The 25,596-nt window shown below is 38.8% G+C and overlaps 2 protein-coding genes across 3 annotated transcripts in view; one reads left to right on the forward strand and one right to left on the reverse strand.

The window, feature by feature from the left end:
* LOC132849777 (matrix-remodeling-associated protein 5-like) overlaps window positions 1-10,723 on the forward strand; it is a 13,646-nt gene extending 2,923 nt beyond the window's left edge. Inside the window, exons 5-8 of the mRNA XM_060875635.1 lie at window positions 1-289; window positions 599-4,378; window positions 4,798-5,698; window positions 8,263-10,723. The exon at window positions 1-289 is cut by the window's left edge and continues 102 nt beyond it. Of these exons, the coding sequence (XP_060731618.1) occupies window positions 1-289; window positions 599-4,378; window positions 4,798-5,698; window positions 8,263-10,174 (6,882 nt within the window). The 3' untranslated portion in view covers window positions 10,175-10,723. The remainder of the gene's footprint in view (window positions 290-598; window positions 4,379-4,797; window positions 5,699-8,262) is intronic.
* A 5,321-nt stretch (window positions 10,724-16,044) lies between these two features.
* arsh (arylsulfatase H) lies at window positions 16,045-22,645 on the reverse strand. 2 transcript variants are annotated; one of them, XM_060875631.1, is made up of 11 exons: window positions 22,540-22,645; window positions 20,438-20,475; window positions 19,953-20,090; window positions 19,755-19,876; window positions 18,953-19,075; window positions 18,428-18,851; window positions 18,170-18,306; window positions 17,949-18,083; window positions 16,823-16,985; window positions 16,592-16,713; window positions 16,045-16,510 (listed from the first exon to the last, which is right to left on the reverse strand). In XM_060875631.1, exons 2-11 carry the CDS (start codon window positions 20,455-20,457, stop codon window positions 16,188-16,190), a joined length of 1,707 nt encoding a protein of 568 aa, XP_060731614.1. In that variant the 5' UTR covers window positions 20,458-20,475; window positions 22,540-22,645; the 3' UTR covers window positions 16,045-16,187. The 2 variants fall into 2 exon arrangements, with proteins under 2 accessions (XP_060731614.1, XP_060731613.1); XM_060875630.1 differs by having other exon boundaries at window positions 20,438-20,478; window positions 22,540-22,632.
* Window positions 22,646-25,596: the final 2,951 nt, after the last annotated feature.

The following is a 25,596-nucleotide window of genomic DNA, read 5'->3' on the forward strand; positions in this document are numbered from 1 at the left end:
TTCATCCATCCGGATGCCTTCAGAGGGATGACATCACTTCGTCTGCTCCATCTCGAGGGGAACCATCTGCAGAAGCTGCATCCTTCTACATTCAGCACGTTCTCCTTGTTAAATCACTTCCCGGTCTCCACAATCAAACATCTTTACCTAGCGGACAATTATCTGACGTCCCTGCCAAGAGAAATGCTGAGAAACATGCCGCATCTCGAAAACATTTTCCTCTATGGAAACCCCTGGACCTGCGACTGTAGGCTGGACTGGCTCCGAGATTGGATAACACACCATCCAGGTAAAGTGAAAAAGTTACGAAAAAGTGCAACACACATTCTAGCTGTGTCAGTGTCAGTTGGTGTGTTGAATAAAATGAAATGCTCTTCAGAATATATATGTCCTGGGGTTTGGGTGTCTTGCTGTACAATAGCAGCTTAGCATTTCAACATGTTGTCACTCTGACATCCTGTTTCAACGTATAGAATCAAAGTTCATGGGCAGGTTTTGAAATATACACAGTTCTTGGTTGGACATGAAACACTATATATATCCAGTTATAGAATGCTTATAAAAGTTATGAAAGATCTTTTTTTTAATTTATTTACAGGCGTGATGAAGTGCAAGAAGGACAAAGCGCATGCCACAGATCAGCTCTGTCCTGTTTGTTTCTCACCACAGCATCTGAGTGGGAAACAAATCTCTGAAAACAAGGATTTCCAATGCACAGGGCCAGTAATTAGCAACTCACCAGGAAAAGACATTTCACAAGAGGAACACCTCAGTGAGCTTCTTTCTCTGGAGGATTTCAAACCACCTTTTGGAAACATCATGCTGAACCTGTCAGATGAACATGGAAACACTGTGGACTTGACCTGCCAAGTTGTAACGCCAAGGGACTCAGCAGAAATCAGGTGGAACTACACTGAGTCTTTACAGATCAGCGCTAACATGACTCTCTTATTTGACCTTGAATGCCCGATGGACAGAGAGAAGTATGCGAGATTATGGAGACTGCTTGCATACTACAGCGAGGTTGCTCTGCACCTGAGCAGGGAGATTATGTTAAGTAAAGAGCCTGAACTGAGCTACAGATACAGACAGGACATCGAGAGAGACGCATATTATTACACCGGAGTCCGAGCTAATATTCTGTCCCATCCATCTTGGCTCATGCAATCGTATGTGAACATAAAGCTCAACAGGCCCTATTCCACGTCTAAGACTGTAAAGCTCATTTTCACAACTCACATGTCTTCCACCACGGATAGTGAGCAGGCAAGATGGCAGAAGAGATCCTGGGTTATGATCAAACACAACAATGCAACCCAGACAATGTTTAGTACCGTCCTGGGCAGTGTAATTGAGATGGACTGCAGTGTGGTGAGTTCTGGAGCGCCGACTATTCAGTGGATGTTGCCTGATGGTTCGAAGGTTAGGGCGTCCTTCAATAGCACAAACAGCCGTCTTTCTGTGTCTAGTATGGGTAAACTTCTTATCAAGGCAGTGGAGCATTCAGACGCTGGTGTATATTACTGTATTGCTGAAGAACTGGGAGATGTAGACCTTCTTCCTTTTCGATTATTTGTCATCGATTCCTCCAGGCCTCCCACAGGTGAAGAGGTCAAGATTCCTTTAGAGAAATTTGTTGGGGAATCTGTTTATCTGCCGTGTAATACCACTGCATCACCAGATGCTGAGGTGAACTGGATCTTTCCAGATGGCAGTGTGATGAATGCCAAAACAAACTCATCTAGAGGTTTTATCTTCTCCAACGGAACACTCTTCATTCCTCGGTGCAGACCTGATGATAATGGAAATTACACATGTGTGGCTCTGAATCAGCATGGTGAGGACACTCTTTCGACAAAGCTCACTATTATGAGACGGCAAGGAACACAACCTCTCAGACGGTATCCCATTGGGCCCCTCTCTGTAGCAGGCGTGTCTACAAAGGTCAGAGCAATTTTTGAGGATATGGAGGAGTCATCTGGTGATGATACAGGCCAGAACAGAATGCCGTCAAATAGAGGTTTTATGCACCAAAAGCGGGGACCACAGTCAAGGTCACAAGCATATCCAGTCAGGAATTTACAAAGACATTTTCCAGGCCACAAGAAGCCAATTAAGAAATTTCTGAAGGGACAACAAAGAAAAGGGAACAGGAGAAAACTGAACAACTCCAACAACAGAATCGACCCACAGAGATGGGCTGACTTTTTGGCCAAAATTCGTGAGAATTCAGTTCCAAATATCACAACACCTAGCTCTTCCCCAAGCTCTCCAGTACAAAGGGTTCAGACTGTAGATCCAGAATCTCACAGTAACATAGAAGGATCTTCTCCAGATGACGTGAGCTCACTGAAGGAAGAGTCAAACATCATTATCATATCTCATGACCCTACCTCTAACCGTTCACATGTAGAATACTGGTTGCACAAGACATCGCCTCCTGAAACAACCATTCAGTCTGAACAAGTTAAGATGAGACCCTCGACAACCACAGCTTCACCTAATTATTTTACCACTGAGATAAATATCCTGCAGGGGAAACTTGTGACCACTTTAACTGCCAACACTTCACACAAAGAAGAAAGACAGCAAAACAAATTGGAAAATAACCAAGCTGCTCCAAATTCAGAGCTAAAGAATGAGCTTGGCATGTCAGTGAAGTCTGCTGATGTTAAGGAATCCTCCACAAAGAGTGATAAGGACAGGGCACAAGGGACGAATAGCAGTTCAACACAGACAACCAAAGTCATTTCAGCTAATGTCATAACGCATCAAGCTCCATCTACTTCATATTCCAGGAAACCTTGGAACTCCAGGAGACGATTTGGAAGCAGAGGACGAATAAACCGAATAAGACTAAGACCATCCTCGTCCCTAATCACTAGCAGACCACAGTTATTCACAGCACCCAAAGCCACTGGAGCACACAAGCCATTAATCACTACAACCCAATCCACCACACTAACAGCAGGCACATCGGCTTTTTCCACTTCTACATCTATTATTTCTTCCCAATACGCGAAATCCTTGACAGACGATGATTGTAATGGCAATGATCAAACGAATGTCTCCCTGTTAGCTGATAACATCAATATACTTACCCACAAACTGGAGGCGATTCCACAACATTCCACAATCCAGAGTACTGAACAAACTCTAAATGTCACACAGTATGATTTTCACCACAGAATACACCTTACAACACCTGCGGTAAGTGTGACCACATCTCCAAGGAGAGAAAATAAAGAAACATCTGTAAAGAGCTGGCAAAATGTGCAAACAACCACTACAGAGATCCCGATGAATTACCACATTGCTTCTACATCTCAGCCAGAAGCAGATTATGACATTTTTGCAGCCACTCAAGGGGGGTTTACATCCCAACTTTTAGCACTAAAACCATCTCAGGAGTCTTTCTCTGACGATGACGCAACAGAGACCAGTAATCACATATATGAATCCCATCTAGAGAAAAGGCTCAATAGCTTGCAGTTACTCAACACTACACATGAATCTGTCAAAGCTTCAAGTAATCCAGTCAAACCCATTCAAACCCCAGATCTAATTAAAGACACTAAGACAGAAGATTCTCAAAAGAAGCCATTTTCTCATTCTTCAGTGAAACAAAGTCAAACTGCATTTTTAAGCACAACGCTTCATACAGTTCCCATTATGACTCCAAGCCCTGAGGTGGGAGAGGGAGAGTTGCTGCTGACAATGACAATGGCAACCACTGATGTGAAGGTTCAAATATCAACAAAACCTCTTAAAACAACAACAACAACAACAACAACAACATCAACACACATGACACCCTCAATTAAAACCACAGAACCTACAATTAACACTCCAATTATAACTATTTTTGGAGAAACAAACTTGTTAAAACCGAGCATGCCAATAGCAGATAACAAAACTCCAATTTACTCAAGAAAACTTCCAACTAACCACATTCCTGATCAGAATCAGGGAAGAACCCTTGATTATAAGCACCCCAAACACAGACATCCATTTATTATCCATCAAACATCCTCAGTTACCAATTTATCTGTGTATGATGTCATAACGGTTGGTACAATTAGCTCAAGTGTGTCACCTAAATATTTAGCAGCCACTATTCAGACGACAACTACGAGCCCAACACAAACCGCAAAGCCTCTTAGTAGAAATCAGACAGGTGTAGTCGCTACAAACCAGCACCTTGGCAAGAATCTCCCGCTTCCTCAGCAACCACATGTTCCTGTACTGAGAGCAAGGCCCAGAATCACCACTGCTAATATTACCACAGTCACTGTGAATGCTGAAACAGATGTGCAGCTTCCGTGCAATTCTGTGGGGGAACCTAAAACTTTTCTTACCTGGACCAAAATCTCTACAGGTACAAATAAAAACATCAAACACAAATTTCTTCAAATTAAACAACAAATATAAACAAATTGTTTGGTTAATATTCAAATGCCCACGTTGTGTTTGTAGTCTGTCTTCCAGTTGTTAACCTGATCTCTTTAATAACAGTTTTTTTTTGCATGCTGAGCCACAGTTGGATATAAGCCATGGAGTCTTGCCTCTGTGTAAATGCAGAAGCCATCAATATTCTCTACTGGCCCAAGACATGTCCAAAGAACATGTGTGCACCTTCTGTTTCTGTGTTGTGACACTTAGAGAATCCCAAAAAGACTCATTTGGGACAGTTATTTACTGTTACACATCCAGGGTTTCAAGGAACCTATGATTGCTTCAACAGATTACTTCTATATTGACATGCAATATTTTATTGTTTCTATTTATGTTTTTTAGGGGCTGTTATTTCAGAAAATACCAGAATTCAGCGGTTTGAGATCCAACCCAGTGGAAGCTTAGTAATCCGCAATGTTCAGCTTCAGGATCGTGGCCAGTATGCTTGTACTGCTCAGAATCAATATGGTATTGATCGGATTGTGGTTACGTTACTGGTTCTTGCCCAGATGCCAAAAATCCTACTTCCATGGCAGCATGACAAGACTGTGTATTTGGGAGACTCCGTCAACCTTGAGTGTCAAGCACAAGGTCTGCCCCATCCTCAGATAAGCTGGGTGCTTCCTAATCAGACGGTAGTGCAGGCAGTTAGCACGAAGGAGCAGAGGCTAATGCTTTTTAGCAATGGGACAATCCATTTGAAGAAGACTAGCTATACAGACAGTGGAATCTATAAGTGCATAGCCAGCAATGTAGCTGGAGCGTCCACAGTATCGATTCGGCTTCATATTACTGCACTTCCACCCATAATCCAGCAACGGCGACAGGAAAACCATTCCATTTCCGAGGGTCAGACTATGTACATCCACTGCAGTGCTAAAGGAGCCCCAAATCCTGTGATTCGATGGGTCACCTTCAGTGGCATGCAAATCCGTCCTTCCCAGTTCATCAATGGAAATCTGTTTGTCTTTCCCAATGGAACACTATACATCCGCAACCCAACAGAAAAAGACTCGGGTACCTACGAGTGTGTTGCTTTGAATGTCATGGGCATAGCCAAGAGAAGTGTGACTGTGATTGTAAAGAGGGCTTTCTCTACAGCCAAAATTACCTTCACATCACCCCTAAGAACTGATGTCACTTATGGTGATTATGCAAGATTAGACTGCCATGCTTCTGGAAGTCCTGAACCAAACATCATCTGGAAAACGCCAGCAAAAAAACTTATAGATGCACATTTCAGGTACGTCAATATGACAAGAGATAAGCATGTAGTTCTAAATTGAATCTAGCAAAGAAAAAGTGACAGGCATCAGTAATTTTTTGTATGTGCAACATGGAGCTCTATTTTTAGTGACAGCAGTGAACAATGAAGCGTAGAGAACGATTTCCGTAGAGACCTTTTCAAGTTTGTGCAAATTAATTATAATGCAATAAAATGACAAATCCAGTTGGCTTGTAACAATTGTATGGCGTTTGTGGTCTGATATTGCCTCAGTTCTCAATTCCCACTTATAGTTACTGCTTGCAATTAGCTTTTCAATCAAAAATGGAAGAAATACATCTAAGAATTGCTTCATCTTCTGCTGTCATAGTGTATATGGATAGTACAATTACATCCAAAACTAAAATATGCACAGGAACAAAATGTTTTTTGGTACACTTTTCTAGTGTAAAGAGATTGTGAATTAATTTACTGTTGCTGATGCTTACCTCAGTGTCATCATTTACCTCAGTGTCATCATTTACCTCAGTGTCATCATTTACCTTAGTGTCATCATTTACCTTAGTGTCATCATTTACCTCAGTGTCATCATTTACCTCAGTGTCATCATTTACCTTATTGTCATCATTTACCTTATTGTCATCATTTACCTCAGTGTCATCATTTACCTCAGTGTCATCATTTACCTTAGTGTCATCATTTACCTTAGTGTCATCATTTACCTTATTGTCATCATTTACCTTATTGTCATCATTTACCTTAGTGTCATCATTTACCTTATTGTCATCATTTACCTCAGTGTCATCATTTACCTTATTGTCATCATTTACCTTATTGTCATCATTTACCTTATTGTCATCATTTACCTTATTGTCATCATTTACCTCAGTGTCATCATTTACCTCAGTGTCATCATTTACCTTAGTGTCATCATTTACCTTATTGTCATCATTTACCTTATTGTCATCATTTACCTTATTGTCATCATTTACCTTAGTGTCATCATTTACCTTATTGTCATCATTTACCTTATTGTCATCATTTACCTTAGTGTCATCATTTACCTTATTGTCATCATTTACCTTAGTGTCATCATTTACCTTAGTGTCATCATTTACCTTATTGTCATCATTTACCTTATTGTCATCATTTACCTTATTGTCATCATTTACCTCAGTGTCATCATTTACCTTAGTCTCATCATTTACCTCAGTGTCATCATTTACCTCAGTGTCATCATTTACCTTATTGTCATCATTTACCTTATTGTCATCATTTACCTCAGTGTCATCATTTACCTTAGTGTCATCATTTCCTACCATCCAGAGTTGTAAGGAGGTTATTCTGGTAAGAATGTGAATGTGCACAGGAGTAGTAGTAGAAGAAGAGCTCGCTTGCAGATAAAAGGACTGCTGTAAAACTTAAAACCAGATGTGATGAGGAGATATTGAACCATCTGCTGCCGATTATGAAGCAAATGCCTCCATCTTTGCTTTAGACAGCTGACTAAGTAGTCTGGTCCAAACTCATAATTCCTGGAGTTATGGGCAGATTTGCCCAGAGTGCATAAGTTCATCCAAGTTTTGGTGAAACAAACAGACCAAAGATTTAATGTGTGTCAATTGAACAACGAAACTCATCAATCTTGTCATACAAAAACTGTGCATATGAAAATTTCATCATAACATCAGATATTTACAAGTCATTTACAAGTTCCTTAGTGATATTTCGTTCTTCAGTCACAGATGGAACAATGCAAAGATAATATCACTCTTAGTGCGGAAGATCAATTACAAGCTACCTACCTTTTGTATTTTACTGCCCTTGATACATGGTTGATATTCTTCAGTTTGATTTTCTCCAGATTTCTCTCCCATTCATGTGCTGCCATGTATGGAACATTTAGTGAGCTTGAGGTGACAGGTCTTAAAAGATAAACTCTCGGAATAAGTCTGTGATTATAGCTGTTCTTTTATTTCCAAATATAAAATACAACTGGAATAAAAAGCAACATTAGTGCTGTGAAGACTGTTCTTCATGTTCTTCTGTCAGCTGCTGGGTGTATTGTTCAGACATTTGTCTGGAAAGCTGGACGTGAGTGATTTACTGTACTGTAGCTCAGTGGCAAATTAGTATCAGCATATTTTGATAACATATTATAAGACGTGATGTAAATCGCATATTGAGAACCTTAAGCAGATAGATCAGCAAATAAAACCTGTGTCAAAGGTTTGGTATAAAAAGTAAATAACCTTGAGCTGTTTTCTCTGATCATTGACCATTAATACAGTAGTTAAAACAGAATCTCCCTGGCTGGTACAGTAGTTAATGTTCAATAACCTTGTTGGAAAGTCTGCAAAGGTGATGAACAACAAAACCAGCTATCAAAAAAATCTTACATTTGCTACGTGTTTTTCTCTATACTCTATAGACAGAGAACAACTGCATCTTTCCTTTTCTTCCTGATTATTATTTTTACCTTTAAAATGTCACAAACCTTTGTATATACTATGCAATTATTCACTAGTCATCATTTAGCTTGAAGTTAATTTGACCTTTCTTTCTTTTTTTCTTTTTTGTAGCTTCGATCACAGAATGAAAGTCTTCAGCAATGGCAGTCTCGCCATTCAATCAGTAACAGATAAGGACCACGGAGACTACATTTGTTTGGCCAGAAATAAATTCGGGGATGATTTCGCTCTCCTGAAAGTGACTGTTATGATGAAAGCAGCCAAAATAGAACGGAAACAGTTTAATAACCACAAGGTTCTTTACGGCGGAGATCTAAAGGTCGACTGTATAGCATCGGGCCTCCCGAACCCTGAGATCAAATGGAGTCTCCCAGATGGCACCATGATTAACAGCATCATGCAGTCAGATGACAATGGGGTGCGCACAAAGACGTATGTTGTGTTTGACAATGGAACCCTCTATTTCAACAACGTGGGTATAAAGGAGGAGGGAGACTACACATGCTATGCTGAGAATCAGATTGGCATCGATGAAATGAAAATTCGTATCAGGGTAGTTGCAGCTGCACCAACCATACACAACAACACTTTTGAGGTGATCAGAGTGTCACATGGGGAAACAGCATCACTTACTTGCATGGCAATAGCACAGCCCTCACCAACTATAACATGGCATTCCCCAAACAACCACATCATAGCCCTGCCAGCATCAGATAAGTACCAGCTTAACAATGATGGGACTTTGCAAATCCATAAGGTTCAACTGTTGGACAGCGGAAACTACACTTGCTCAGCCAAAAATATAGCAGGTACAGACAAGAAGGTGGTTAGTGTGGAGGTTGTCACTTCGGCACCTATCATAAATGGACGAAAAAGTCCAGTGACCAGAGCAGAGGAGATTGCTGAAAAGGACCAGCGGATTCTCCTGCACTGCAAAGCTGAAGGAATGCCATATCCCCAAGTCATGTGGATAATGCCCGAAAACGTTGTCCTTCCTGCTCCTTACTATGGCAGCAGGTTCATGGTTCATCGCAATGGTACTCTTGAGATTCGCAATTTACGCAAGAGTGACTCTGTCCAGTTGGTCTGCATAGCACGCAATGAGGCAGGTGAAGCCAGACTGCAGGTACAGCTTCATGTTACAGAGCATGTTGAGAAACCAAAGCTGAAAAGCTTGGCCACAGAGACTGTCCAGTTGACCAGTGGAGTCTCTGTGATCCTAAACTGCTCCATGGATGGACCCCCCTATCCTGAGATCACCTGGTTCCTTCCTAATGGAACAGCCCTATTGAGTGGAACAAGCATTTTCCGTTTCAACCATCTGCCTGTTGGAGCTTTGATCATCAGAGAACCTTCTGTGTCAGAGGCAGGGATTTACCGATGTGTGGGCCATAACAGTGCAGGTTCTGTGGAACGCAAAGTGACTCTACAGGCCAGCCAGAAGCCTGTTATCAGCAGCAAGTACAACTCATTAGTTAGCATTATCAATGGTGAAAACCTTCAGTTGAACTGTTTGTCAAGTGGAAACCCACTACCCAAGCTTACCTGGACCCTACCAAGTGGAGGAACCCTCAACAGGCCACATAGAATGGGACGATACATAATTTTTGACAATGGTACCTTAATAGTTCATCAAGCATCCGTCTACGATAGGGGGACTTACATTTGTAATACTGCCAATGAACACGGGTCCTCGTCCATGTCAGTCGCAGTGATTGTGATTGCGTATCTACCACGCATTACCGCCGGACCCTCAGCTGTCACTTATGGGAGATCAGGAATTGCAATCAAGCTTGACTGCATGGCAATTGGGATCCCAAAGCCAGAGGTGCTTTGGGAAATGCCTGATAAATTCCAGCTGAAGTCGGGCCCACAACTGCGGCTTTACGGGAACAGGTACATCCACCCACAAGGTTCTCTGGTCATCCAGAACCCTTCAAGCAGAGACAGTGGTTTTTATAAGTGCACCGCCAAAAATGTGCTTGGCAGTGATAGCAAAGCAACCTATGTATATGTGTTTTAATACACAATATTATTTTATAATATAAATACCTACAAGCCTTAATGAACTGCAGTGCAGAGAATACTGATAATAGCAAGTGAGTTACATTGTAGATACAGGATATATTGCTTTAATTTTTTACCCTCTGGTAAATATTCTCTTGTAAATACAGTATTAATGAATAAAAATCCAGATGAATATAATCACAAATTAGAAATATGAGCAGATATGATAGTGGGAGGAAATTCCTGGTTCTACAAGTGTTCCAGTGACTCCCTGGTGTCTGTGAAGCAAAGTGATGGGTATACAGTTTTAATTACTATTAGATTACTATTATTACTATTATATTTTTATTCATCCTTTGTTTCAATATATTATTATAAACATTTAATTAATTTGCTTTTTTTTTTTACAATCGTTTCTTTGTAAAATAAGTGTGTACTGTGAGGGTCCAAAGGCTTATATTAATGGTTAAAAGTTTAATTGCTTTCTTTTTTAACGAAACAGACATTTGCATTATCAGGGAGCTTACAAAGATATTAGCATTTACTAATATAGTTTATCTAAAAAGACCAGGCTTTAAAATAATTTCAATGTTTTTTTAATATAATAGTAATGTTTCATTTGTGCTATATTTGTTTCTGTACACTATGTTTTATAGCAAATGTGCATCGCAAATCTTTTTTGCTATTATGTCATGCTATTTCAACATTATCTCTTTTTTAATTTATTTGTTAAAGATGTCATGTAAAGCAACTGAGTATATTTTTTGTGAGAACCTTGTTGTCACGGGCGCGGGATAAAAACGGACCCAAATGCAGGACAGCTTAACAAAAACAGTATTTATTAACTAAAAAAAAAAAACACGAAACAGGACAAAGACAACAACAGACATAAAGACAACAGAGGATTCCGCCCTGCCCATGAGGGACAGGTGTGCAGAGGCGGGGAGGAAAAGACAAGGGCGGGGCAGACACGTGAACACCGTACATAAACAAAAAGGCACATGGCCAAAGTCCGGGCAGAGTCCTGACACTTGTGGCTGCACTTTACATCTACGTTTGAAATAAACAATAGAAGTACTTCAATTAATTAAGCGATTACCTGAATAATTACATTTATTTTAAAGTCCTAGTAAAAGTATAAACAGACATAAAAGTTTAACTGAAAGATTTTATTTTAATTTTGTTTTCTTCTTAACTTCACACTTACATTGCGGGAAACAATTAAATAACAATCTCTGAGTCATTCGCACTTTCGTTCGAAAGGCAAGAAAAAAAAATAACAGCCCCACAAAAAAGGTGTGTTTGGATATTAGCAAAACTCAAAACACCTGAATTTAACATACTTGTCTAGATGTGTGATAATGCAGAAAACCGCAGCCTAATGCTGTGTGTTTGGCTGTAAGGTGTATTTAATTGTATTATTCTAGGATTATTAGTGTTTATCATGTGATATTTTGTTAACAAGGATATTTTAAAAACCTCATCAGTGCCTCCTTACTGAATTTGGTTTCTCTAGCAAATATTTTCAGGGTGAGTAATAGTATTTGTGGCCACTTCAGTTAGCTAGCACAGAAAAAAAGCACAATTAACAAGATTTTTAATTTAGCAATGTTGCATTTTTAATGGATAAAATAAAAGCTGTGTCAAATTCAACCGTTAAAATGAGCAAGCTCTATGAACGTTATGGGATTCTACAGAAGTCAAAACTAAACTTAACTGAATGTAATTATGTGAATTACAAATACAAACGTGCATCATCTGAAGGAATAAAAATGTATATTAGTTTAACTGAGATTGTGGGGTGTTAAACATGAAGTCCAAATAATGAGATAATAACTCGGAATTACATCATAATATTTAAAAATAACAAGCTATTGATGAGATAATAACAAATTAATAACGTCGTTATTAAGCCAAAAATATTGTATCAAAATCTTCGTTTGTAATAAGAAGATAATATGCTGTGGATTGTGAATGAATGTAAAGCAGTACAGGAAGATGTAAGTTTAGCTAACAGGAGCAAAGTGTTCCCTGCCCCTGAACACTGTTCAGTTCTTTCAGTCGATCCAAAAAACCTTGACACATGACTGTGATTTATTTTGTTTGAGGACAAAAATACGCTGAAATTTTTCCTGTCGTTTTATTTGAATGTTCTTTAGGGCCAAGGCAGCATGTGGATGGCATTAGCTAACACATGCTAGCACTAATCAGGTGGTGTTTCCTGGTGTGCAGCTAAAACATCAAAGAACCTTGTGGAAATGTTCTCCACACATTCTTTCAATTAAGGAAATATTGACCACTGTCTGGGGGTCGCACTTCAGGCACAGTGAGTTGGAGGTGTGTTTACAAGAACATACTTCTGTTGGGTCCAATAATTATCAGATAATTCTAAGGCAATTTCCCAAATTAACTCTGAATCTGCATCATCAAACTCTCCCTCAGTGAAGTGGCCCAGGTCAAAAAATCAGCCCATACACAGTAAGTGGTGTAATATACAGAGCAGCAGATGCTCAATGAACCAGAATCTTTAAACCTTAAACTCTCATAAAATGTAGACGGTGCCCCGAGCTACCGCTATTTCCAGTTAATAAATCTCCTCTGATATGAGAGGCTGGCTTGTGACTTTTGGTGGCAGTAGTCTGTGAGTTTGTGATAAAATAAGGCAGCAATTAAGTTTTTAATGAGCGTCCTGAACTCGAGTCCAGATTCAGAAGATGTCCAGGTTCACAGCACAGAACACTGAGGAGCAGACTTACAGCTGTTTTGTGAAAGATGTGTGAATGTGTGTGTGTGTGTGTGTATTAAAAACAATATTTATTTCCCGAGAGAGAGATTCAACTTCAGGTAAGCCATTTGTGGTCTCCAAGTAATTAGTCCTCTCCAGCACAGTGAATGGACAGTGATTATATTCCAGTAAAACACTCACTCACTCACTCATCTTCTACCGCTTATCCGAACTACCTCGGGTCACGGGGAGCCTGTGCCTATCTCAGGCGTCATCGGGCATCAAGGCAGGATACACCCTGGACGGAGTGCCAACCCATCACAGGGCACACACACACACTCTCTCATTCACTCACACAATCACACACTATGGACAATTTTCCAGAGATGCCAATCAACCTACCATGCATGTCTTTGGACCGGGGGAGGAAACCGGAGTACCCGGAGGAAACCCCCGAGGCACGGGGAGAACATGCAAACTCCACACACACAAGGTCGAGGCGGGAATCGAACACCCAACCCTGGAGGTGTGAGGCGAACGTGCTAACCACTAAGCCACCGTGCCCCCCTTCCAGTAAAACATACTGATTAAAATGAAATTCAGTGCAAGGAATAATGTTTACGTCTGAAGCACATTACTTGTTAACAAACATGTTAATTAACTTATTCACAACTAAAGCTAAAATATAAGAGTGAAAAGTACAGAGCTTTCTTGAGAATTTTCAGCTACAAGCAAAGTGCTGAGAGCTTTTATGTTTTAGCCTGATGTACATGTACAAAATTTGCTTTTGCTCAGATGCTAATCATTAAACTGCCAATCAAGGGTTTAAAACACAGATTCCTCTCATTCGACACAGATGTACATGTTGTATTTGAATGTTTTCCACAGGTAGACGAGGCTGAGAGCTACGAAGGAAGAGAGGTCAGTTTCTCTTTGTTAAGTCAAAAAATTTGTATTATTATGGGCCTCATTTTACCTCATGAATACAAGATGTCATTTTCCGTAGCTATTTATCCATAAAGTTACTGAAGAAATAGGTTTATTAGACTGCTAATTAACAATGACAGAAATCTGTAGCTAACATTTACACTGTCATTTATTAGACAATTATTTGATTGTTTAAAAAGTGTAAACTTACAGCTTGTAGTACTTTTGTGATTAAGGTGAGCCGTTATGGGTAGAAAAGAAAAACAGAAACACGTCTCTTAATTGTAGTAAAAAAATAATAACTTGTTGTCTGAAGAAGGATTCAAGCTCCGTCCACTTCGTAATCTCTTACAGGGTTTACAGTAACCACCTGGTGCTCGAGGGGGAAAAAGCTGTGACTTGTCTCAATCAGTTAAAATGGAGATGCCGTAAATTTTACATTCACATCTTCTTTTTGCTTTTTCTAGGGATAAATGATGCAACATGCAGGAATTAATAAAAAAGTATGAGACCTTTTTGTTTGTCCGGTCAAGTTCATGGTGATTAGCATAAAACCCTGTATATTTACTCATTTGTTTTTACATGGATGGACTTGAGTCCTCTGACTAGCCCAGAAGAGCAAACAACACTGAGTCACTGTATCTTTACATGAGAAATCCACATGATGGAGGAAACCATCAGGACAGATCACTGAGTTCAGCACATCTACACAACCATCAATCACAAAACATTCAATCCAGTTGAGGCTATGAATGTGTTATACAACAGTTGTAACAAACAGACAAAAAATATGTTTTTGAGTAAAATGTCACAGTAAGAATCACAAATCGTCTGTATTTCTGTCTGAGTTATACATTCATAAAGAAATAGGATTAAAGAGTTTGGGTGGTTATGATGTCCAGCACAGATCCCTCACTCCATATAGCTAACAGCTAATTCTCATTAGGCTGAAAGTAAAACAGCTGGGCTGTGTCCTGCTAATCATTGCTAACATTAGCCATGATGAACATGCCATCTCTTTCCACAAATAATTTTTTGCAGATGACTATAAAAAGTATAAACAGAGATCACACAACAACTGTTCCTCAAAAACGTACCTCAAAGCTAATGGTGGGGTAACATTTCTCTAAAGCAAATATGTGATGATTTGTTAACATAATTCTTATTAGCTGTCATAAATGTTAGCAAGGTTAGCTTCATAGCTAGAGACAACAAACAACAGGCATGATTTAAGATTTAAGAGGTTTATTGTCATGTGCACAGTGAAAACACAACGGTTTAGACCATACAATGAAATTCTTACTTTGCACGTCTCCCTTACAAAAAGAATACAAATAAATAATGTATGAAAAAAAATACAGTATATACTTAAGATTTAAGTAAGGTGCAGTCGGTGAGTTGTGTGGTGTGAGGTGGTGGTGCATGCTAGGCTAATTTACAGAGCAACACACAATGTTTGTTTGTGTTTTTAAGTTTGATTATGAGAAAATGAGCTCAGTATCAAACTAACAGCAGCTCTATGTATCATTATTGTGTACCATAAGATAACATTTACTAACTAGCTATTAGTTTGGGCAACTAGCACAATGTTTAGTGGTATCGCTCTGTCCATTTTGTATATAAATATGCTTATGAACTTTGAGAATTTTCACTACAAAGAGACAGATTGAAGCAATGTAAATCCTCTGGATCCTCACTTCATCACCACTAACCCTTATAACATCACTGAGAGGTCATGACAGGACTGACTACAGATAGATGAAGACAGACAGACAGGCAGACAGACATATACAACCCTATACATATACATATGACCATAACTAATGATAAAATATTTTTATGTATTTATTTAGTTAGTCTCACTTAATAAGAAATCAACTTTTCCTTAATAAATGATTTGTCTTTTTTTTGTCATGTCTTATTTTTTATATTTATTATTTTATAAGTGATGATTTATTTGTTTTATGTATATATTATGTAATAAATAATATTATATAATATTTATTTGTCTGTCCATTTCTCCATATTTTACCATCGATAATGATGCCCCAGGAATAGCTTTGTGACGTGAAGTGAAACAGCGCCTCACTGTGGCTTCACCTCTCAGGTACATTTCTGTTCTCAGTGTCTGAGGTGTGTGGGACACAACACAAGAATCAAAGCCACTGCAAATCACACACACACACACACACACACAATGGTTCACACAAATTCAACACACACTTACTCTCAAGGACATGCCGAGCTGTTTATTAGATAAAACTGACATCAAAATAAATCTTGTGAAGCGTTTTTTAAAAGTTTACGAGTCATTTGTTTTGAACAGAATTGAAAAAGTTTCCTCTGTCCATAAATATACATGCTATTATAATGTCCTTCAAGACTCCAAGCATGAGCAGAATGGGAAAACGCCGCAGCACGGCTGTAACCATGGCTTCCACAGCGTGTTCGGCCATGACAGCTGGTTCTCAGGGAGCATCAGTGTCCGCCGGTGTTCCTGCACGGCATCTTGTACGCGCTGCAGCACCTCGCCGTGACGTGGCTCCGTCTCTGCCGTCAAAGGTACCGCCTCTGAGGGGTCAGCGGTCACGTCGAAGACAAGCGGCGGGTCGTTGTGTGTGATGATGTCACCATGGCACAGGCATGTTTGTGTGCCGTTGCAATTGGCAGTGAAGAAGTGCACTTTAAAGACTGAGTCACCTGAACATAAAATAAATAAAACATTTAAACTTATTATTAATAATGTGTGTGTGTCTTTGTGTGTGTCTGTGTGTGACTCACTGTCAGGAGGATGCCAGCGGACCGCATTCAAATAAACACCACAGTAGTGAAACATGAACTCGTGTTTTGAACGCTTAGTTTTTCCCTCTAACAGCGGCAGCAGGTCATGACCATCCAGAATTCTACAACACACACTGTTATTATTAACAGTTTGTTATATATGAAGTAAACAGTGGCACTGGAACATTCAGTTGCCAAATGTTATATGTTTCATGTGTAAGAAGTACTAGCCTGTCATTAGGCAGCTGTCCTCCTGCTAGATTCACTAGAGTAGGAAATATGTCCATTAAACTTGTAGGCTCATTAATGACTTTCCCGGCTGGAAGACGATTTTTCCACCGGAATATTCCTGGAACACGAATGCCACCTTCCCAACCAGCCATGTTTTTACCACCTGCACAAAATATGAAAAATCTGTGTAAGTGGGATGTTGATATCAAGCCTCACAACCATCAAAATATCAAAAACTCCAGTGGAAAAAATGGTAGGATGCAAATTATTGTATTACTGAAGCTTAGTGACTTCAATAAACACAAATAACTGCATAAATAAGTGCTGATATTTTTTTCTATACCGAATGGTGAAAAGTCAGTGTTCTGTTCGTAAAATGCTAACCGAGTGTGATTACATCATGCTGCTCAATACTGATGACAGTGTAGAGAGTCGAATGAGACCAATGTGTCAATCTCACCGAGTATAAGTGAGTGAGTGAGTCGTGGACAGAATTTCAGTAAGAATTTGCCCCTTCTTGAATTTGACCACCTCTTTACCACGATCAGTAACCAGTTTTCCAAATGCAACAGTCCAGAGTTTCTCAAGACAGAAGATGACTGTATGTGATATTGTGCTCTCTTTGTGGATGATGTAAAACACCCCTTTACTGTTGTCTGTTGCAGATTTAGACCATATTGCTCCCTTAAGGTTTCTTACTTTTCACACACTACACTTCTATGTCCCACCCAAACCTGCCATCTCCAGACCTCACTATTTAGTCTTCACTATACACTCAGGTGATTAACGTTTCAATATTAACTTAAATTGATGAGACCCAATGACCACAGATATTTCCATTAAAATGTAGGCAATATTTAACCAGATTTTTGAGCACCTACTGAGAATGAGGACAAATGTGTGGTAGCTTTTAACAGGCTGCACACAAGGTCACAGTCACAAGGTCAGGAGTTTATTAGCTCTCAGAAAATGAGTATAATAGTGTTTCAATAAGTAACCTTCAGAGTGCCAAACACACCCAACTGACGAATGGTTATTACTGCAAAACTGAGGCCCATAAGTAAATCAAGGAGAAATGACTAAACAGTGGTCGGTTTGCTCAGTTCCGGTCTTGACCATCTCATACCTCGATAAATTCCATTCCAGCCTCCTGTACGGCCTTGTGAGTCTGAAATCCAGATATCTCCTCCATGATCAGACGTGAAGTACATCAGAGTCCTTTCAGAAAGTTTCAGCTTCTCTACTATCTTTACCATCCTGCCTACAGGAGGACATTTAAAAACAAAATAACAGGAAAAGTTATTAAAACAACAAATTTCCATTAGACCCGCTACAGATTTCTCTCACCAATCATCCAGTCCACTTCCTCCACGTTGTCTCCGTAAATGCCATGCTTGCTTTTTCCCGCAAACTGTTTGGAGATGAAGAGCGGCGTATGGACATGAGGCAGAGACAGAAACAGCAAAAAGGGTCTGTTCTGATTTCTGCAGGCACAGGACAGTAAATCGGCTTCAGATCAAACGTAAATAGTTACAAAACCTACACTGTATAGCTTGTGTGTAGTTTATTCAGGTCTATGACTGTTGTATGTAGCTTTAACCTCACCTCTCCACAAACTGCTCCGCCTCGTTCATTAGCTTCCCAGTTAGCGTGTCCAGGTTCATTGGTTGTTCCACTACATCCTGGTTCCTCATGATGATGCAATTCCAGGTTTGTAGGAATGCAAACGGAACGTACCATGTCAAAAATCCAAGTACATAAACAACGATCAGGAACACAAGCATCCTGGAGCTGATTTCCAGAAGTCCAGTGAATTTAGCTGTGATTAGTGTCAACAATGCCAGTGCCAATAGCATGAAAATGTGCCACAGCAGCTTCTGAAGGTCTCTGAGGACATCTGTGCCATTTCCAGGTTTGCAGTCATTAAACAGGGTGAAGGGAAGACCATAAAAGTAGTCGAAGCCATGGCTGTTGGGATGGTGACAGTGATCGTTTCTGCTCTTACAGCTCACGCCTAAGTGCCATTTTCCTGGACAGAATGGAAAAGTAAAGCTCATTAAACGTCTTACACACAAGACAGGTTTAGCACAGCACGATTCCTTTATAAAGAAATTAAACCCCATTTCTTACCCACAATTCCTGTAGTGTAACCCTGCTTTTGCAGGAGTTTGGCAAACGTGGTTTCATTGGATGGAAGACCTCCTGAAGCCCCAAGGAACAGGACCACCTGAACTCTTCCAGTACTTCCAAGACCTAAATGGAAATATTATGGAGAGGGTGTTATAAACTTTAAACGACACATTTACAACCATGAAAATGTCTCAATTTCATATATACTTTGGGTTAAACTTCATAGTGAAGTGAAGGTTGTGATTTGGCTGAATGATGGTAACGATGAAGAGAGGAAGTTAGCATTGTTGTTTTTTACTGTGCTGAAGAAGAATCTCTAGCACCAGATGTTCATTAGACTGATCCTGAGAAAACAATTCTTTGAATAACAGTGATGTTCCTGAAGCCCAGAGATTCTCCTCCCTAAAATAATTCAAATAGTTTCTTCTGTCCTGTATGACTGAGAAAGATTTTAGCAGGTATGTTCATAGATAGCAAGTGATCATACGAGAAGACTGATATGAGAGGAGAATGAGATGGTGGTGCATGTTTTGAGCTTGTCATGCATGTCATGAGCTCTGTCCACCATCTTGGGTGCTTGGCGCAGATATTGGACACGCTAATGAGATGTCCTCTAGCAAAGTATGTAGCCCTACTGTCTTTCTGCCCAGGCAGATGATCTTTATTTATTCATTGGAGTAGCATTCTTCTTTCACAAAGGGTGCCAAAATTTCTGCAATTAACTGTATACAAGCAAAACAAACAGAATATATAATCATAAATATTGTCAATTTGTACATAATTAAAGCAAACAGATACACACCTGTACGCAGAGCATAACGTCCAGTCATGAACGCAGCTCTGCTCGGTGTACAGAGAGGAGCAGCAGCAATGTGCTGAGTCAGCTTCACTCCTTCCTTCGCTAACCTGTCGATGTTTGTGGTTCTGGAGACAAATAAGATGTCAGATTTGGCTGAAAATCCACATCAAAACTAAGACAAAATGTGCGTGTTTTATTCACCTTATCGTATTGTTTCCATAGCATCCAACATCCCCGATCCCCAGATCATCAACCATCATGAGTATGAAGTTTGGTTTGGTGGCATCTTTAGCATTTGTTACACTTTGCACAGTTAAGATAAAAAATCCGAGCAAATTCCTGAAATGGTAATAACAGCATCAACATGTGTCACCACAGCAGCACGTGTGGCTTGATATAGTCATATATTGTTAAAGTGCAATATTTAGAACACAAACTGGTACTTAAGAATATTTACTGTTTCAGTTCACAATAACATTAGTGCTCAGTGTGAGCACCAGAAGGTGCCCCAGGTTTACATTTCACTAGCTGAAGTACAAGCCATAGATACAACTTGCTAGCTACATCTGGATGAGACCTCATGCATTATGGAGGAAAACAATGAAGGGGTATTAGAACAATAGTCCAACATAAACATATTGCAATAATTGATCAAGTTTTGAATAGTAGATAAAAGCACAACCTACCTTAGGCTTACGTGAGCCATCAGAAGATCAGCGCAACTCTACTAAAAGAAAAGTGTTTAAAGTAATGAAATACAGAATACAGTACTGAGGGTAAAGTCCTGCACTGTTCTTCTAAAAGCACTTAGTTAAAATATTATCCAGTGTTCAAATCAAATCAAAGTTTATTTATAGAGCACCTTTTAAAAAAAGCAGGTGTTCACCAAAGTGCTGTACAAACGATAGAAAAGAAACAATAGAACTAAAAAGCATAAAATAATAATAATAAAATAAATAAAAACTAACTAAAAGACTAATAAAAATGCAATAAATACAATGCACACACTTAATAGAACACACTTAATAGCACACACTTAAAAAGAACTCCTAACAGGTAACTCTCATACTGCGTTGTATGCTGCACCATACTAATATGTTTTTAAATGTGATTTAAAAACAGCCATAAGTGTTCACAAGTGAAAGGGAAAGATATGCACTTACAGTACGTTAATCTGGTGATCTCATATTTATCACTACAGTCTGATCAAAGATCACAGGTTAGTGATCGTGTTTATGGGACTATGTTACACAGTAGCTGGATTAATATGCAGGGAATTTATATTACTCTTTTATACACTGACCTGTTTAAAGCAAATTATAGTCTGATTCTTAAAAAACTCCAATCTGATGTCCAACGTTGGAGCATCATGCATCTGTCTTAAGTTGGTAAAATCAATTGTGATAAAATGAATGTGTTGCCAGATTATTATATTTGTTTCAGAATCTCCCAGTTTTCTTGCCAAAATTCTTGCAACCTCTATATGTAACAGTCATCTGTTTCCAGCTGACAAGCTCGATTCTACCTGTAAAAGATGGCAGCACTCGGGTTTAATTAAGTCTAGTTACTTTTTTATGGAAAATATTTTTGCCACTTAACATAATAAGTGTTAAGTGAGGAGTGTATAATCTTAACAAATCTGATTTTTTTCATTACTGCAGGTCCGTCAGTTTATCCAAGCCTATTGTTCCTGAATCACGATTAGATTTTTATTCTTAAGGATCCTAAACATTTTAAAGGTCTCATTTCCAATATAAGTTAATTAATAAGTTATAAGTTAAGTTATATATAAGTTAATTATGACGTTTCAAATCACATCATTAGAGACAATTAAGACAAAGACACCTGGGTTAAATCTGTTGACAGAATAAATAGGACTTCATCTTGCCCACGACTTCATTTGATACAGATGGTTTTCTACCACATCCACTGTACTGAGGCCTAATTAGCTAAACTATATAAAAATACAGATGAAAGCTGCGATCGTTTTAATTCATCTAAAGCAGATTTAACCCATATGTTCTGGTCATGATGTAAACTGAGACAATTTTGGTTTTCAATTTCTGGAATTTTAAACTCTTTTTTTAAATACATTTAAATTAAGAATTCACCAATAACAGCTTTGTTTGGTGACACAACATTCACACAACTAAAGATAAAGAGAATTCTTTTGGAGTGGAAATCATCAAATCAATTAATGATTTAATGATGTTTCTGAAAACTGAGAAAATCAAATACTTTCTCAGGGGATCACCCAAAACATTTTGTGTGTGTATGTATGTATGTATGTATGTATATATGTGTGTGTATGTGTGTGTGTATGTGTGTGTGTGTATGTGTGTGTGTGTGTGTATGTATATATGTGTGTGTGTGTGTGTATGTGTGTATGTATATATGTGTGTGTGTGTGTGTGTGTATGTATATGTGTGTGTATGTATATGTGTGTGTGTGTATGTATATATGTGTGTGTGTGTGTGTGTGTATGTGTGTATGTATATATGTGTGTGTGTGTGTGTGTATGTATATGTGTGTGTATGTGTATATGTGTGTGTGTATGTATATATGTGTGTGTGTGTGTGTGTGTGTGTGTGTGTGTGTGTGTGTGTGTGTGTGCATGCGCGGCGGCTCGTATCTCAAAAATTTGCTCGTATCTTAAGGCAAAAATTTGGTCGAATCACAGCTCGTATCTCAAAAAATTCGTATGTCAATGCACTCGTATCTCGAGGCATCACTGTACTGCATCATGTCAGATAAACTGGATTAGCTGTAATGAAACACTGCTCCTTACCCCTGTAGTGGTCCCCGGTGCTGTGCATGAGGATTCTACAGGAACTTGTCAAATAGTTCAGGATCAGATCCAATCTCTGTGCTGTCGGGTTCAATCCCAAACGGCTCAGTGTTGACTATCGAGTGCACTACATGGAGCGGAGAGCGCTGTCATGTCGTCCCCTATGTAGGGCACCTATCTAGGGCACAGCTTATTATTTAGATTCATTAATTTCATCCTTAATTCTTTACTACGCTACAAACCCACGTGTCTCTAAAACGTGTCACTAAAATTGTGGTTAATTCAAATGCGGGACTCTTTATATGTCGCTTAATAAAACACTGCTGCCTTTGTTTCAGACTTTTTGACTAAAGTCCGAATGCTAACTTCCGCTAGCACGCAGCTTATTTGGCCTTCTCCTAATACTTCTAATACTTCTCCTAATACGTTATGCTCATTTACTAGGGTCTTTACGGTAGAAGGAGTTTCTTCTGGAATAGTGAAGCTACTGTATGTCCAGCACATGTGGCACAAAGCAGGTACAAACTATAACCCTAACCCTAGTGCAACTTCCAGACAGATCTGAAAGAAAGCTTTAAATGTCTTTACAAATATTAATCTAATAATGATGGTGCAAAACTTTAGCTGAATTAAAATTAGACACTAAAAAACTCTAGTGTCTATTAATCTCTAGTCCACAGAGGGGTGTTTTATTATAGGGGCTCAGAACACATCAATAAGTGAACAACACATGAAGCAGCTCTGACCCCAAAACCCACTTTATATATAAACAAATTAAACTAAACTAGAAACTGTTCCTAAAATCTCACTGAAGTTAAAGATTCTATTTTATTTTATTGTTGCTGTTTCACTTTATTTCTATTTTAGTTATACTGTTATTATTTATTGTTTAGAGGAAATAAGGTAATAATTATGATTAACTAATATACTGCTGGGGAGTAAAAATATAATATAAACAATATAAAATAAATTGTAAGTATAATAATGTACACTGATGTATAATAGCAGGGAAAATCACAGAGGGTTTGATATCAAGTTTCCTCTAGAAATGCTTTTGGTCAACTGAAAAATGACCACTGTGTGTGTGTGTGTGTGTGTGTGTTTGTGTGTGTGTGTGTTTGTTTGTGTGCGTGTGTTTGTGTGTGTGTTTGTGTGTGTTTGTGTGTTTGTTCATGTGCGTGTGTGTGTTTGTGTGTGTTTGTTTGTGTGCATGTTTGTGTGTGTTTGTGTGTGTGTGTTTGTGTGTTTGTTCATGTGCATGTGTGTGTGTTTGTATGTTTGTTTGTGTGCGTGTGTGTGTTTGTGTGTTTGTTCATGTGCATGTGTGTTTGTGTTTGTTTGTGTGTGTTTTTGTATGAACAACATACACTGAGAACAGCTGCATCGACTCTTTTGTGTGTTGTGTGTGAGTTCAGGAGGAGATCAGCACTCCCTCACTCCATATTTCTCTCTGTCTCCCTTTCTCACTCTCCTCCCTCTCTCCTTCCATCCTCTACTCATCCTCGTCCATGCTGCCACTTGTTTCTTCTTTCCTCCGTCATGCAGTCTCTCATCTCACCTCTGTACAAGGCCGTGTTAATTGGGCTGTTCATCTTCGTCATCCTCCTCATCCTCTATGTCATCCTGTGGTACATCTGCAGGGACATTGACTGCGAGCACGGAATCTGAGCAGGTAATTAAATGATATTAAACGTGGTTTTAAGTGCAGCTGAAGAAAATCTCTGAAGCAAAGATGCTTAAATGAAAAGTTTCACTATGTATGAAATAACACTATAAACAGCAGTAAAGAGCAAAAAAAATTGAATCACATCAGTAATAATTGTGTATCAGTATCAGTCTCTTAGGGATACTAGTGTGCAGTTGCATTAAAAAAATCGTCTGATCTCTTAAGTAGACGTATGTTTTTACATTTTCTGACAGAATAGGACAATTCTTTTAAGCTAAAAAGTCCTCCATTACTGAATATCTTCTCTGTTTTAATGTAACCCTTAAATCTGGTATTTTCTACTGAGACATGTACGCAAATGAGCTAAAGTATAACATAATGAAGTTTCACCTCAAACAGACTCATTGCACTCTGCATGCATAGTTGATGAAGAATCTGTATCCCAAACATCATGTTTCTGGAGTTACTTCCTGGTGTACATACGATTTCCAGAGAAACAGGATTTTCTCATACAAAAGTCTTAGCAATTTAAAATCTCTCCAATTTAATGACAATACAAACAATTCCTAATACCGTTATCTGGAATATAGCATTAACAATGTTTTAAAATTAAACAATTTACACCAGATACCTCCACTTTAGTTATTTTTAAGAAAATAATATGATGAAACCAATGAAACAATAAGAACCACCTAAAAAGATCAAAACATTTAAAGTAAGTATGTCACAGAAATAAATGTAGTCTAGGTTTACACAAGTGATGGTGAGGATGTAATAAAAGTTGTTTAGAATAGTTGGACACTACAACAAAAAAAGGTTAGCAGTTAGCCAATATGAATCATGTATCAGACAATAATATTTGATTGTACCATTATCATATCATTTTAAATGTAAAAAAATCCTATGCCATCATATTAAAATGTCCTGAATCAATAAGACTTTTATTTCTACACCAAACAAACACACAACAGGGCTAGAGGTGGAGAAATCTTTTTGGTATTGAGTTACAAAGAGCAACTGGTACATAAGAATCATCTCTGTAGGATTTTAAAACTTTATTTGTTTTTATTGTTTTTATTCCATGGTTATTAAAGAAATGGATTTGAGATGAACTGGGGAAAAAGGTCCAGGAGGAATCCTTTAGGGAGAAATCACTTAATCGTAAGACACACATTCACCTGTCAGATTGATTCGTTTCCACTCCAGATGCAGCATGTTGGGAAAAATATGATAAATTTGGGTAGGCAGACGCCCGAGGCAGAGCGAGATAAACACACACACACACACACACACACACACACACACACACACACACACACACCACTGAGAATTGTGAGGAGTGTGCCGTGGTGTTGTGTAATCAAGAAATAAAAAATATAAAACAAAAATTA

This window comes from Tachysurus vachellii, chromosome 8 (genome assembly GCF_030014155.1).
Source record: "Tachysurus vachellii isolate PV-2020 chromosome 8, HZAU_Pvac_v1, whole genome shotgun sequence".
Lineage (NCBI taxonomy): Eukaryota > Metazoa > Chordata > Actinopteri > Siluriformes > Bagridae > Tachysurus > Tachysurus vachellii.

Bases quoted from the DNA above. Each gene is read 5' to 3' on its own strand.
- arsh (XM_060875631.1), bottom strand. From the start codon at position 20,457: ATGGCTCACGTAAGCCTAAG. The intron at 19,076-19,754 runs GTGTGTATCTGT...ATTTCCATTTAG, and splicing joins ACGTTATGCTCTGCGTACAG to GTCTTGGAAGTACTGGAAGA. The intron at 16,714-16,822 runs GCTAGTACTTCT...TGTGTGTTGTAG, and splicing joins GGACAGCTGCCTAATGACAG to AATTCTGGATGGTCATGACC.